We start from the raw sequence: 16809 nt of genomic DNA on the forward strand, positions 1-16809 counted from the left end.
ACCTTTAATGGAGTGACTCCAAAAACAATAGGGGTCATCTACTCTACAAGTCCTATCACCCTATGAAATTTGAAGGTTCTAGGTCAAATGGTTCTCAAGTTATTGACTGGAAATGGATTTCCATGTTCTGTCCACAGTGACATTGACCTTTAATAGAGTGAACCCAAAAACAACAGGGGTCATCTACTCTGTAAGCCCTATCACCATATGAAGTTTCAACATTCTGGGTCAAGTAGTTCTCAAGTTACTGACCTGAAATGGATTTCCATGTTCTGTTAGCTGCGACCTTGACCTTTAATAGAGTGATCCCAAAATTAATAGGGGTCATCTACTCTGCATGTCCAATCATCCTATTAAGTTTCAACATTCTGGGTCAAGTGGTTCTCAAGTTACTGACAGGAAATGGTTTTCCAAGTTCAGGCCCCTGTGACCTTGACTTTTAATAGTGTGACCCCAAAAACAATATGGGTCATCTACTCTGTATGACCAATCATCCTACGAAGGTTCAACATTCTGGGTCAAGCGGTTCTAAAGTAATTGATCGGAAATGGCTTTCCATGTTCAGGCCCCTGTGACCTTGACCTTTAATAGAGTGATCCCAAAATCAATAGGGGTCATGTACTCTGCATGACCAATTATCCTATGAAGTTTCAACATTCTGGGTCAAGTGGTTCTCAAGTTACTGACCGGAAATGGATTTCCATGTTCTGTTAGCTGCGACCTTGACCTTTAATAGTGACCCCAAAATCAATAGGGGTCATCTACTTTGCATGTCCAATCATCCTATTTTTAAGTTTCAACATTCTTGGTCAAGTGGTTCTCAAGTTACTGACAGTAAATGGTTTTCCATGTTCAGGCCCCTGTGACCTTGACCTTTAACAGTGACCCCAAAATCAATAGGGGTCATCTACTTTGCATGTCCAATCATCCTATTTTAAGTTTCAACATTCTGTGTTAAGTGGTTCTCAAGTTATTGACAGTAAATGGTTTTCCATGTTCAGGCCCCTGTGACCTTGACCTTTAATAGAGTGACCCCAAAATCAATAGGGGTCATCTACTCTGCATGTCCAATCATCCTACGAAGTTTCAACATTCCTGGTCAAGTGGTTCTCAAGTTATTGATCGGAAATGATTTTCCATGTTCAGACCCCTGTGACCTTGACCTTTATTAGAGTGACCGGTCATCTACTCTGCATAACCAATCATCCTATGAAGCTTCAACATTCTGGGCCCCTATGACCTTGACCTTTGATTCGTCTACTCCATAAGCCCTGCCGTCCTATGAAGTTTGAAGGTTCTAGGTCGAATGGTTCTCCAGTTATTGATCGGAAATGATGGAAGGACGGACAGGGCAAAAACAAGTGGGGGGGGGGGGGGTAGACATAAATAGGAGCATTTTCAAAATAGTAGTAAAAAGTAGGAAAGCTGGAAAGCCTGAATTCCTTGATAACATGGGGGCTGCCTCTTAACTATGAACATGACATTACCGGAACTTGCAAGAAGAAGATGTTTAAGCAAACTGTTGATGCCGAGAGACGATCGACACAGGGTGATCACAAAAACTCACCTGAGCATCTTAACTAACTACTTTGATATTTGGGCAGCAAACTGACAACATTTCTAATCCTAATCTGATGCACTACCTACAATGGGGTAACTGGCACTTTTATTCTAAACCAAAGATATTTTGTCATGAATAAATCTCCGTAGTTTAAATTATGACTGTAAGGAAACTTTTATTGACTGAAAAATATAAGCTACACAGACTACAATGTCACTCGGATCTGTGTCTATACCCATCTTAGGCCCCAGAATGGCTCTGTATCTGCCTTAGTTATTCATACAAGTCATATAACAAAAAGACAAATTTATAAAATATTCAATTTTTACAGATGTATAAGACAATGTCATCCGATTTTTTTTTCAGACACTCAATTCAATGTACTTTTACTTTATTAATAACATGAAAAACTGTTATATCTAAAAACAAGAGCGCCGCCATGCGAGGCAATATACACCCGAAGGCTTACATCATAGGATTGGAGCAAAATTTTAAGAACTTGACTGTTGTAGCCCCAAAGGACTGGAACAACAAAAGGAAAACTTCAAAAATCAAATCTAAGTCCACAAAATAAAAAATCAAAGTCTACAAAAAAATCCTTATCAGGTATAGGTATGTAAAAATACACCTTAAAATTGGAGGTACCATCCATGTTGTACCACAGAAAAGTGGTCTCGGTTTTTCCCTACGGCCAATAATAAAAAAGTTTCAAAATAAGCTATTTATAGTAACATAAAAGGGAAGTAATTAAAAAAAAAAAAAAAAATATTGTAAGTACAAAAAAGAGATCTGCCAAATAAAAACAAGACCACTGCAATGCAGAGCAATATACACAAAGCAAAGTCATATATGACCTTTGACCCTTAAGTGTGACCTTGACCTTGAAGCGAGTCATCCAGAACATGCGCTCTGCACATCGTTACAATGTGGTGAACATTTCTGCCAAGTTTCTTTGAAATCCTTCCAGCAGTTCAAGAGTTACAGAGCGGACACGAAACAAACTGATATGACTTTTGACCCCTAAGTGTGACCTTGACCTTGAAGCAAGTCATCCGGAACATGCGCTCTGCACGTCGTCTTGGTGTGGTGAACATTTGTGTCAAGTTTCTTTGAAATCCTTCAAGGGGTTCAAGAGTTACAGAGCGGACACGAAACAAACTGATATGACCTTTGACTCCTAAGTGTGACCTTGACCTTGAAGTGATACATCCAAAACATGCGGTCTGCACATCATCTCAGTGTGGTTAACATTTGTGTAAAGTTTCCTTGAAATCCTTCTAGGGGTTCAAGAGTTACAGAGCGGACACGAAATTGCTAAGGGACAGACGGACGGACGGACGGACACCAGCGTCATAACATAATACGTCCCTTCGGGCGTATAAAAATTACTAGTAAACCAGGCAGCTGATCTTTTACCAGCCTGATGACATAAAAATTTATAAAAATTACCATGACTTCTTGAACTGTGACCAATGTCCACGTACATATTTCTGAAAAGTTCCCGGGTGTGGACAGTTGCAGACAACAAGTTTATCCACAAGTTCTGGGTACCGGCTCGCAAACTGCCAGGCTACAGCACCACCCCAGTCATGTGACAGTAAAGTGCAACTGCTATAACCTGGAAATAAGCATGTTGATCTTAAAGTGGTAAACCAAAACACTTTATGATAATTTACTCAAGTAAGTAAATTTGTTGTTGGGTTTAACATTGCACCAACACTATCATAGGTCATTATGGCGTCTTTCCAGCTTTGATGGTCGAGGACCCTCAGGTGCCCCTCCGTGCATTACTTCATCACGTGCGAGCATCTGGGTAGAACCATCGACCTTGCGTAAGCCAGCTGGATGGCTTACTCACATGAAGAATTCAACGCCCCGAGTGAGGCTAGAATCCAAAACAGTGTGGAAGTACAACTGATTTGAAGTCAGCGGCCTTACCACTTGGCCACACAGGCCCCTAGTAACAAGATGAACCATAGACACTGGAGTTTGTAATTAAACAGATTAAGCATACTGTACATGCAAAAAATCTTTCATGATCCCCTACATAATTGTGATTTACACTAGATCCAAAATTGAAATACAGTGAAGAAACAGTGTTTGTAGACCTGAGTTAAGCTTTCAATAGTCTTGTGTTTACTGGTGTCATGATACTGTACATATTAAAGAATTCTAACAGAGTGTCTAGACTAAAGTGTACAAGTCAGAAATTGCAATATATATATACAATCTTGGAATCAAAAAATAAGCTGAAAAAAGTATTATTTTTTGCAACATATCAATAACATCAGTGTTAAATTTACGATTTTAAATCAATTTTATAACACATGTATTTATACAGTCAAGATCATAGTAAAAAGAGTGCTACCTAGGACATAAAGTTATATAGCTGGAAATAAACAACTGAGTATCTGGTTTGTCACTTCTACCAGCAGTATATTAACAGTGGAAATTTATTTCAGATGCTGGGTCAATTTTGCAAAAGATCAGTTAAAACAGTTACATGCATGTTGGTGCCATCTAGCATACCCCACCCTTTAGAATCTGCTTGGGAAAGGCATCTATCTTCTGCTACTAATTTTCAACAGCCATTGGTTTTAAAATACATCCAAACAAATATTTAAACGTCCATAATGCTTAAATTTTTTATCTTAAAAACAGAGTAAACAGCTTTCCAAATAGATGTTATGTGTAATTACATGGTTAGAAAAGCACTTTAATATTGCACTGTTATAGTTAGAGCCATAAAGGGAGGTAATAAAAACAACAGAATCAATAAAACATTCTTAGACTAGTATATTCAGGAATATTCAAACCTTCGACAAACGTTAAAGAAAGCATTTATCGGACATAGGATTTAACAAGAAATTAATATACTCTATGTTCATAATGGAAAAAGTGGCAGCCACATTTTTACAAAGGCATTATGAGCCTTTAAGGACTCTCAGTCTAATCATTCAGATTGTATCACTCTGTTTAGGACAAAGATATGAGAATTTAAGGTTGTTTCTGCATATTCAGATTTTTTTTTGTAACAATGTAAAATTTTACAAAATGGGTATCTAGCCCATGGTGCTGTTCCATATGTGAATGTAAGGGTTTTCAAGAGAAACCGATGGTAAAATGTGCATATTTCCAACATGCTGAAATTGTAGTTAGGTGTGTGTCCATAGGATACAGGACCCCCAACTTCCTGTCACTGTACATGGCTTCATGACTCTACCAGTAGGTTAAAAAAATTTTTTTTTAAATATATGCATATGTGTATATTTTACAAAGTCAAGGAACATATCTCTGGTCAAGCTGAGTGAAATCCCAAACAGAACACCAAGTGCACAACAAAAACATTCTGCTGTTTCAGGACTCTACGTCAAGTTCATTTTGAAATACAACAGACACAAACTTTTATACCCTTAATGCATATTTCTGACAAAGTCAAGGGCCATAACTCTTGGTTTGCTGAGTGAAATCCATTAAAAGAACTTAGGTGAATAAATTCACATGATGAACGATATTCCCACAGAGCTTCATGACTCTAGCTCAAATATTTTTCAAGATATATATAAAACACAAACTTTAAAGCCCTTTCATAACTGGTGTGGCTGAGTGAAATCCCAATAAAAACACCAGGACTGGTGCATGCATCTTTCACATGCTGATGAACAATCCTGTGAGGTTCGATGACACTATAGATCAAATACTTTTTAAGATATTCATGACACAAATACACAGATGGACAAAGACAACTCTAAGTGCAACCGCCACCACCACCCTCCAAATTTATTTTGGGAAAATAAAAACATGGTCAGTTCATTTCAAAATGCTACAGATACTGGTTAAAAGTTGGCTGGGGAGGAAGAGAGGAAAGGGGTCTGCACCTCACACGTCTGTGGGAAAGTCAGTTTTGATCATAAATTGATGACATGTTAGTTCAAAGAAATTTTCCTGCAATGCTGATTTTAATGAAACTGCTCAAAGACCATTATGTTTACAGCATAATATTATATAGTATGGTTAAATCAGATGTATAGATCTGTGTGTGTGTTTTTAAGATCATCCCATTATTTTGATAACATTTCAAGCTGATTTAAAGACATTTATAATTATGGAATTAATTACCATGTCCTTTTTATTATCATTATTTTTCTTTATAAAAGATAGTGACATTCCTTTATTAACGAATTTACTCATATATTGCCATTAATTCATAAAATGACTCGTTTTCTTGTCAAGCCAATGCTTAATAATAAATGATGTAACGCCATCACTGCCAGTTTTTCTAACATGCAGAACTACCTTTAAAACTTAAGATTTTATCAGTCCATTTAAGTATGATTTTATGAGAGAAAATACCACAAAATTTAATAAACAAGAAATTATTTTGCAATTTAAATGACAAAAGGCTTACAACACATATACAAGAAAATATAGCTAGTTACTCATAGACTGATTGAACTGTTTAGAACTGTGAATGAGAAATGAAACAAGCACATTCAGTGAATTTATAGGATGAGGAGACGAGTATACAAGGAAGAATTTTAAGAGTTTAGTCCATAAAAGGGACGTAACTCAAAAAATTGTTATCTGACAATATGTACATGTCCACTTCATGTTAATGTGACATACACAAAATTCATTTGGACTGGATAAAGACTGTACGAGGAGCTGAATACATGAGAAAGTGCAACCCATTTTGCCGTATAAAAATTGGTCTGAACAACTTTCAAAAGTTAACAATTCTTTCAAACTGCAATATTAAGCCCCTGTCACCTTTTTTACCTTACAAACAAAGTATTTACCTAATGCTGGAATAAGTTGCTTAATATCATTGGTGAGATGTTCATACGTGTAATTTTTGTAGCCTGAAGGCTTGTCCGAGTCAGCATATCCACGCTGGTCTATAGCAACTACCCTGAAATAATTCAAATCTAAACTTTACATATAAAAAAGTTAAAGGCAGGCCTTCACTCACTCATCTCGGTACTTAGTACTGTTTACTTCTAGCCATAGAGAATCTCTATGTGCATTTCCTATAGAGTAAAACCTTTTGAACAAAACCTATAGGTTTTCAAAATGTCATTTATTTGGCCCTTTAGAGCAAGAAACCTGTATGTAACTGTATGTAACTGCATAAGGTCTCCAGACACAACCGACCTTCAACTTGTCTGTATACATGGTATATGGCATCCTTAGATGATGACCCAACAATCTGCACAAACAGAGGTGACAGCTTTTTGGTGCAGAACAATGGATACAGAATATTGATGACCCCAGCTCATATGACCCCAGTGACTGACTAGAACATGTGACCCCAGTGACTGACTTGAATAAGTGACCCCAGTGACTGACTTGCTAATGTGATCCCAGTGACTGAAAGGCACCTGTGACTGCAATGACTGGCTAGCTCCTGTGACCTCTGTGAGCTCATGTGACCTTAGTGACTGACTAGCTCATGTGACCCCAGTGCCTGACTAGCTCATGTGACCCCAGTGACTGACCAGCTCATGTAAGCCCAGTGACTGACTAGCTCATGTGACCCCTGTGACTGAATAGCTTATGTGACCCCAGTGACTGACTAGCTCATTTGACCCCAGTGACTGACCTGCTCTATGACCCCAGTGCCTGACTAGCTCATGTGACCCCAGTGCCTGACTAGCTCATGTGACCCTAGTGCCTGACTAGCTCATGTGACTCTAGTGACCGACTAGCTCATGTGACCCAAGTGACTGACTAGCTCATGTGACCCCTGTGACTGAATAGCTTATATGACCCCTGTGACTGAATAGCTTATGTGACCCCAGTGACTGACTAGCTCATGTGACCCCAGTGCCTGACTAGCTCATGTGACCCCAGTGACTGATTAGCTCATGTGACCCCAGTGACTGACTAGCTCATTTGACCATATTGACTGACTAGCTCATGTGACCCCTGTGACTGAATAGCTTATGTGATTCCAGTGACTGACTAGCTCATGTGACCCCAGTGCCTGACTGGCTCATGTGACCCCAGTGACTGACTAGCTCATGTGACCCCAGTGACTGACTAGCTCATGTGACCCCAGTGACTGATTAGCTCATGTGACCCCAGTGACTGAATAGCTTATGTGACCCCAGTGACTGACTACCGGTAGCTCATTTGACCCCAGTGACTGACTAGCTATGTGACCCCAGTGACTGACTAGCTCATGTGGCCCCAGTGACAGACTAGCTATGTGACCCCAGTGACTGACTAGCTCATGTGACCCCAGTGACTGACTAGCTATGTGACCCCAGTGATTGACTAGCTAATGTGAGCTATGTTCTCACAGATTGGTGAAAATATCCCTGATCTAAATTTTCATATGAGAGACTGAAAACACTAGGAATCTAACTACATTATTACATAATTTTCCTGTCTTAATTGTTTCATGCAGAAACAAAGTTTTTTTCCTTCTTTGTCAAACTTAAGTGCTCATATTTCAAAACATCTCATTTTAATGAAAACATAGTACAATGTTAGTTCAACCTTTTCTCGTAAACACTAAGGTTTTTTGTAAAGAATGTAAAAAAAAGATCCATGTAGTAATTCATGACAACCAAGTACAAAACACTTTACTGGCAGGCCAAAGTATCTGTATAACATTTTATATACCTAAGGTGTGGTAAGATAAACCACAAAATTGTTCCCATCAATCAAAGTGATAAGTAGTAACAGAAAATCAATTATAGATCTTTTACCTATATTTTATCTCACAAAAATATGATAAGCTGTATTAAGTGACAGAGTACATGTACTATCTTTCCTTTTTATTGAAGGTTCCATATAACTGTTACAACACCTGGTCTGTGTAAAAAACAGACAAGTTTGGGAAGGGGCCCTTGATTACCAATAGTAACTATAATGTGAGGAATGTTCTGAAGCTATTATACCAGCCTCAAACTATTACAGTCTTTCAAGTAGTTAGGGCTGTCATTGATAGAAACGATATCGATGTATCAACGATTTTTTTTTGTCCATCGATTATCGATTCCCATTTTCAAAAATCGATATTTTACAGGGAGAAAAAACTACCCAAATAAACACTCAGACCCTAAAAAACAACTTAAGCTCACAAAGTTGTAAATTTGGATGAATGCAAAAAAGGAGTGAAGGCAAAATAAAAATGAAAGATGTTATTAATTTTTATGTATTTCTTTTATTTCATAAATACAAATACAACACAATCAAACAGAAATATGAAAAGTAGGCAATAAAACTTAAAATAGCAATTACAGGAAGGTATATAGTATTATATGAACAAATAGGTCGTTAATCTAACTTAATAATCAATATATCGATGTATCGTCGATATTTGTCTTCTGATATATCGGTATCGTCGATACGCCTAAGACCCAATCAATGACAGCCCTACAAGTAGTCAATGACTAAAATTAAGTCCTAATTTTACAGCTGAAATAATGGGCTAAAATTACCAGTTTTTAGGGAATTACAAAGTTTCAAACCAGAACAATTTTGCAAGTTTTCTTCTATAACTTAAGGCCTCTGATTGCCAGTCTCAAAATAAGACTAAAATGACCCCGACGTGCACAAACTCTTGAGCACAGAACATGAAAATATATTAGTTAAACGAGAAGAAAAATCTTTTTATATTCATCCTATACCGGTACTTAAAAACCTTTTGGTGGCCGTAAGTTATTTCTTAAAACAGGGCAGTGTCCATTACAGCAGTACCCCAATGCTTACTGCTTAATGCATATACATTTAAACTTGTGTCATAATCTTGCACTTTTGAAGAAATGGTTTTTAAATCTTCCTTATTTCCTTATGTTTCTCTATGTACACTCCTGTGGTGGTACCACTGTGATTTGACACAAGGCACCTATTCAAGCAAGCACTGGACAATGCTGCTTGAAAAGTAGTTTACTTCTTTTAAAAGTTATAAGGCTATCATTAAAAAAACATTTGTTCGCGATAACACCTCCTACCTGTCAAAAATCGTTGCGACCCAACTTTTTTTCTAGTTCAGATAAAAAAAATCCCTAGGGTAATTCGCCCGTGAGTCGATTTTGCCGTTGAGTCGAACGTTTTTGGCGCCGTTTTTGACCACCTTTCCCTTTTCCCAACACTCTCTGTGCATTCTTGTTGTGTTTTGCATCCTTTCCGCATTTTTCTACATCATTTTCCGTGAAACTGACAATGCGCGATCTTTCTCTCCTGAGCGCTTCTTGTTTACTTAGTCAACCGAAGTTTTCGTGGCGGGAAATTTGAATTTTTTCAAGATTCCGAAACCAGAGAACCTACATGTAAGTAAAAAAGTCCTACTGCACGAACTTTTTGTTTATGTTTTGTGTAATTTATACTGTATTTTATAAGAAATATTCTGTTTAAAGGATAAATATGCATGGAAAAGTACAATAAAGAGTTAATCTTGGTCACATGAGTGTTTGCCTTTGACCCGAACGAGATCCGCCTGTGAGTCGAACGGGTGTTCGACTCAAGGGTTAAACAAAAGTAATCAGAGTTTTCACACCTGCTCTTGGTTTAATTGCTGATAAATAGTCTTTAATAGGTAGAAAACAACCTAAAACCCATACGGTACGGACCGGATGTGGACGGTACTGACGTATTTCACTACAGACTTCAGACTTTAAAATATGATTCAGAAACGTGTATACAACAAATATACCTGTTTTTTTCTTTTAAATATAGAATGAAGCCGTATTCGGAAGAGGCGCTAAGTAGCGCATTAGAAGAGGTTAGGCAACAAACCTTATCTATAAGAGCTGCCACCAAGAAATACAGCGTGCCAGTCACCACACTACATGACAGGGTTTCCGGAAAGATCACGATGGGTGCTAAATGGGGGAAGGCAACTCTTTTGCCATTAGCCAAAGAGAAAGAGCTGATTAATTTTGCATTGCAAAGAGCCGATATGGGCATCGGCTTTTCCAAAGAGACTTTCCTTAGATTTGCTGGACAGTTTGCTAAATCTGAGGGTGTTACCTTCAAGAATGGTGTGGCGTCCGAGAAATGGTGGCGAGGGTTGAAGCAAAGAAACCCCGAATTCTCCCTTAGAACTGCGGAACCCACAGCATCAGGGAGACACATGTCTATGACAAGGCTTCGTATCTCCAGATACTTTTCGCAGCTGAAATCTGTCTTAGTTGAAAATAGTCTACTAGACAAAAGTCCATTTATTTGGAATATGGACGAGACTGGTCTGTCCTTATCTCCAAAGTGTCCCAAGGTTTTGGCAAGGAAGGGATCCAAGGTGGTACATGCTAAGTCATCTTCATCCAGGGAACTAGTCACCATAATTGCATGTGGTAATGCTTCGGGATATGTAATCCCACCCCATGCTATCATTCCTGGAAAAACTGTCCGAGCCCTCAGAAGTTATGACACTGAAAATGCCCCAGAAGGTAAGTGCAAAAAATCCTGTATCACAATTTACTTTTACTCTGTTACAGTACTTGAAAAAAAGAATATTATAATATGATTCTCGATTGCAATTTCATCCTACATGGGCAAGTTGTTAAGGTGACTTCCAATCACCTCAATATTTCGCTGCTCGAGTTCAGCTTTCGATTGCGTCCCTCGACAGTTTCCTATGGAGAATATAACCCAAATCATGCTTATGTGACCGTACATGTTTCCCTGTGCTAACCATACGATTTGTTCTTTCATTTTTATCATTTACATTTATGGATATACCACACTTGTCGAGATAGCATTGCGTATTAATGTATTTCGAGCTTATTCACTATGATCAGTCCACAAACGTTCATACCCCGACTAAAGATGCCTTTTTTTTTTTCATTGTACAATGTAATTATTTGGATTTTGTATAAGAAAAGTGTTTGTTTCCGTATCCCGACTTACCCTATCTTTTTGGGTGGATCCTAAATATGTTTATGACCTGAGAGATTTTTTTTTTCAACTTTTTAACAAAATGTTGAAGTTAAATGTTATGCTTTAAACATGGCCAGTGATGTTAGAACTCAACTTAATGACGCTCAAACGGCACAACACCCTTAGTTGTATTCATTTTTTGACACAAACATAATGTCTGAAGGACCCCGTACCCAAAAAAATCAAAAAAAAAAAAAAAAAAAAGAAACACATATACCTACCTACCTACCTACCTACCTTAATTTAATTTGAGCATGTTACCGGAAGCAAACATTTTTTAGACCTCAATTTACATAGTTATGCTTTATGTACAGGAACCAAGTTGAGCGTTTCCGACAGTGGCTGGACGAAACAGGGAATAAGTGAACTGTGGTTTTCGAAAACCTTTCTGCCAAACATTGGCCCAGCCCGGCCCCAGGTACTTATTATGGATGGACATGATTCCCATCATCATGTGGAATTTGTTGATGCTGCAAGAAAAGCCGGAATAATTTTGGTCGAGTTACCCAGCAAGACGAGTCATTTCACTCAGCCTTTTGATAGGTTAAATTTTCAATATACTCATTAGCATAAAACCATGCCTATCAACATGTTTTACGTGACAGACTAAAATATAACTATATTATTACTCATTTATTCTATTCAATCTATTCTCGATTGCGATACAAGTTCTTGATCTAAGCTTGCCTAGGGAAAATGCATAAACTGACCGCCGCGATATGACTGAAATATTGTTGAAAGCGGCGTAAAATCCCAACCAAACAAAACAAACAAACAAAACAAATCCATAATTAATCAAACTGAATGTTTAACATCGCAAGTGCATTGTTCAAAGGCACCATTAACCTGCTAGAAACCGTTTTAAAAGAGAGAGATAAATAGATAAATCACTAAATAGATAGATAAATAAATAAATAAATAATGCCAGATCGTTCATGATGCTGTCAACTCTTTCAGCATAAAAGTTGTATGCATCTTTATCACTTAAGGTGACTGAGTTATAGCCTTAAGCATAGTAAATCCTATTTATAAATTTTAACTATTTCAGGTCTGTCTTCAAGGCACTGAAGTCAAGCTGGTCTGATCATCTGCACAGATTTACATCAACAACGGGGGTAACTGTTGGACACGCTCAGTTTTTCAGGATGTTTAAGTTAGCCTGGACAGAGTCCATGACAGCTGAAAATGTAGCATCTGGATTTCTAGCAACTGGTATATGCCCGTACAACCCGGGGGCTATACCGGATTTAGCTTATGCACCAGCAGAGTTATATACTGCAAGGGTATTACAAGCTGAACCAGTCGATGCGTCTGATTTACCAGCCACAGTATCTGCTGCCATTGGTAGCAACGCTGTGCAACCACTCGTACCACCTTATATCTCTTACACAGAAACAGTCATGTCAGGTGATGGACCTTCGGCACCTAATGCACCTACTGCAATATTCAGGGAGAATCCTGATAGTACTTCAACCACTGCCACTAGCAGTCTAACCACTAGTACCATTGCCACTAGTAGTTTGACCACTAGTGTCGTTGCCACTAGCTGTTTGACCACTTGTAGCACTGCCGCTAGCAGTTTGACCACTAGTACCACCGCCACTAGCAGTTTAACCACTAGTACCACTGCCACTAGCAGTTTAACCTCTAGTCCACAAACAAATGAGATCATTATGTCCCTTGACATACATGATGGCAGTGAGGTTATAGATCTACCCATAACATTAAGTGAAGATGGTATGCTTGAGCTGCTAGAGGAACAGTTGGCAGACGTCAGTTCACCTCTCTCTGAAGCAGCTCAAGGTATCAATCAAACTTGTACAGGTGAGGCCCAGGCAGTGTCATGTCAACAGTCCATAGAGAGTGTCTCTGAATGTACTGCAGACATGGCATTGTCTGTGGTAGAATCTGCTATAACGGATGAAAAGAAAAGAATTTATGAAGATGCTTTCATGTCAGGTAGAGTCCTAAATGACTCAATGTATACTACTTGGTGTATGTACAGAAAACAACAACATAAGCCCGCCACTGTAGCAGCCGTACCCCAGCCATGTAATCCTCTACTTGCCATCCCCAAACAGCAATTCTCAAACAAATCTAATTCCAAGAAAAAAGCCCAGTATTTTGTCATATCCTCTGACGAGGCTTTCAGTCAACAAGTAAAAATTAAGTTGGAAAAAGAAAAGAAAGCAGCAGAGGCTGAAGAAAGAAAGAGACAAAGACTGGTAAAAAAAGAACAGAAAGAAAAGGCCTTAGCCTTAAAACAAGAAAAGAAAGGTGTAAACATAAAATCAGAAACAAAAATAAGTTACAACAAATAACAATTTACAGAATGACGTTTAAATTTCATTTGCTTTCACTTGATTGAAACTAGGAGAAAGAAATGAAATAAAGTTTACTCTGTTATTTGTTTATGTTTAATGTTGTGTACGAGTACTAGTTTGTTTCAATGAAATGTTTCACATCGTTCAAACTATAGCACTTTAAAGAACGAAATAAACGTTACTCTCTAATTTGTATTTTGTTTAATATTGTCTACTAGTCTGTTTAACACTTCCAGTTCCTCGTCTGACACATATTCAGTTATGTACTTGACAAGAAAGACGTGACTCTTTGGAACGACGTCCTCGGTACATAGTTCTTCTTCATGCCACTCTCTAATTTTCTTTAGAATTATATTGCGGATGTATGGACATTTTGTAACCAATGACTTCAGCTGTACGTGCAGAAGAAATAGATCATCATGGTCGTAGTACCATTCTCTTTCGTACAACCCGTCCAATGATTTGATAGCATACCACGTGCTCTCCTTATCGTGTCTGCAAATCTCACGTTTATAAATTATAGTTGTGATGTTATTTGCCATATCTTATCATTCATGTAAGGAAAAACAAAGTCGTAACCATTGAGAGAATTATGTAGTACCTCCTCAAAGTCTAACTGATGGTTCGACAAGTTTTGTGCCCGTTTTCAACAACTTTCTTGCAATTTTAGTTCACCATAAGATCGTACATTTTACGGGCAAATACTAGCGTCTGTAAGAAAATGCTAACTTTCTCACATAACGAGACATGGTCATTACAAAGACGCGAACCCATGACCCGGGCCTCTATCAGTGAGAGATCCTGTGTCAGTGATGCTATTAGAACCACTCGTCCACGGAAAAAGGTAAACAAAAAACAGGACGGACATGAAACGCAATATTTTTTACATGTAGATCACCTCTAACGCTCTTAGTACTATCGTAAGTTTAAATGTAACTAACACACCACACTAATGCATATAGCTTTATAAAATAGCTAAGGATACTGTTTGAATTTCTTGAAACTCGTGTTATTTAGAGGCTGAAACAACTTGTTGAAACTTCAGAAAATGGCGCCTTGTTATGGGATATGATTAAACCAATCAATAAAGGGGTTTGTTGTACTGTTTCCATATAAGAAAGCTCGTTTTATTGGTGAGATTCTTGTGTTCGAGTCAAGGGCGAATGTGTTCGACTCAAAGGCGACAACGAGGTTAGTGAGTACTTCCAATACTTTGATATATTTAGTCCAAGATACGGTAGTAAAACATACTTAACTATAAACCAGAATAATAGCCGGAACATTCCACATATTGTAAACGGTGTTGCCGTTATATGCACCTCCGTATGATCACTGCGAATGACTAACCTGTTTGACTCAAGGGCGAATTACCCTATATGATTATATGCAAAAAAATATTTCCCTACTTATCTACCCACACAAAAAACTATGGGTCACATTACCACAAACAAACAATTTTTTTACCTTTTAGCCTGCTGGTAGCAAGTGAATTACCTTTCCGTTGCGACAAGATCAGCCTGCACATCCATGCAGGCTAATCATGGTCAGCACTGTTCACTATTCAGTCAGTAAATTTTCAGTGAACACCCCTTTGAAAAGTAAGTGGCATTGCCAAGATTGAATGATGGACAAGTCCATTTTAGAAATTTAGCATGGTAAAGGTTAATTATTATGGCCGTACCTTGTGTAAAAGATTAACCCTATGCAAGTCTCTGAATCTGCCTAAACTTGCCATTGAATGCCCTATGTTTGTGAGCTGATAAATAAAGCAGTTAAGTATCAGATACACTTGAATGTCTTACAGTGTAATCAGTTAGATTTGGCTAAGTACAATGTACTGAAACATCCCATCTTTGCCAGATGAACTATCATTCTAACACGACCCAGCTAATAACCTACATACGACCCAGCTAATAACCTACATACATGTAGAGCAAAATCTATCTTGGGTAATTCTGTAATAAACCACTCATGTGCAATGACGTCATCCGATCATAGACTCCATTTGAATAAACCTAGGAGCGGACCTTATAAATGTGCTACAGACCAAGTTTGATGAAGATTCTTAAAGCAGTTCATGAAAAGAAGTTGTTCATGGGGAGTTGTTTAAAGGTGTTTCTATTTTTAGCTCTAGTGGCCCCTTTTGAAGATATTTGGGACAGGACATTACAATGACACTATAGACCAAGTTTAATGAAGACCTTATCTCTTTACAGGCTGATTTTTTGAGTAAGTCATATCATGATGGATCTCATTTAACACTGTACAGAAAATGTTTAAACTACCTTATCATCTTGGCAAAAATTATGACCAGCAGATATTTTAAGGGACATGCAAAAAGTCAACAACACTATAAATCATTATATGTTGAGTGGGTACCTGCACTTAATAGACATCAATGTGCACTACAGATATGATGTAGAAAAGCTGCCAATGTGTACTGTAAATGTAATGCAGACAAGAAGGCCATACAAGCCTAAGTCGCTCACCTGACCTTGACTATCTGACCATGAATATAATATGTACAACACACTGAATTACAAAGGGCCACAACTGTACAAAAAAGAAATGCCTGGCCAAGTGTTCCCATTTGAACAATTTGAGAGAGGATTGGTACAGACAAAGTTTAATGAAGACCTGCCAAGTAGATCAAGGGAAAAAGCAATTTAATGATAGGTCTATTTTAAGCTTAAGTGTCCCCTTAAAGGGACAAGGTGTCCATATTTTAAATAATTTAACTGAGGACTATATAAGAATGCTACAGGCCAAACTTGATGAAGACCCATCAAGAGCTTCAAAAGAAGAAGTTGTTTAAAGCTATTTTTAGCACAAGTGACCCCAAAAACGGTCTTAGTTCCCACAGACAGAATTTTATAACAGTGCTACAAACAAAGTTTGATGAGGATCAATCAGGCGGTTTATGAGAAGACATCATTTAAATGAATATCTTCTTTTTTGGTGCTTCCAGTCCCAAAGATAGAAATAGCTCACACTGAACATTTGGTGCAGTGGAGCTGTAAAGGTACCAGCATT

General features: G+C 38.0%; 1 protein-coding gene across 2 annotated transcripts in view; it reads right to left on the reverse strand.

Moving 5' to 3' along the window:
* Positions 1 to 16809, reverse strand: part of LOC123523200 (epoxide hydrolase 1-like) — a 28400-nt gene that overhangs the window by 4502 nt on the left and 7089 nt on the right. For both annotated transcript variants that reach the window (XM_053549244.1, XM_053549243.1), the window contains 2 exons: positions 6361 to 6473; positions 3011 to 3179 (listed from right to left, as the gene is read on the reverse strand). In XM_053549244.1, the coding sequence (XP_053405219.1) occupies positions 3011 to 3179; positions 6361 to 6473 (282 nt within the window). The remainder of the gene's footprint in view (positions 1 to 3010; positions 3180 to 6360; positions 6474 to 16809) is intronic.

The sequence above is a fragment of the Mercenaria mercenaria genome, chromosome 8 (assembly GCF_021730395.1).
Source record: "Mercenaria mercenaria strain notata chromosome 8, MADL_Memer_1, whole genome shotgun sequence".
NCBI classification, from domain to species: Eukaryota; Metazoa; Mollusca; class Bivalvia; order Venerida; family Veneridae; genus Mercenaria; species Mercenaria mercenaria.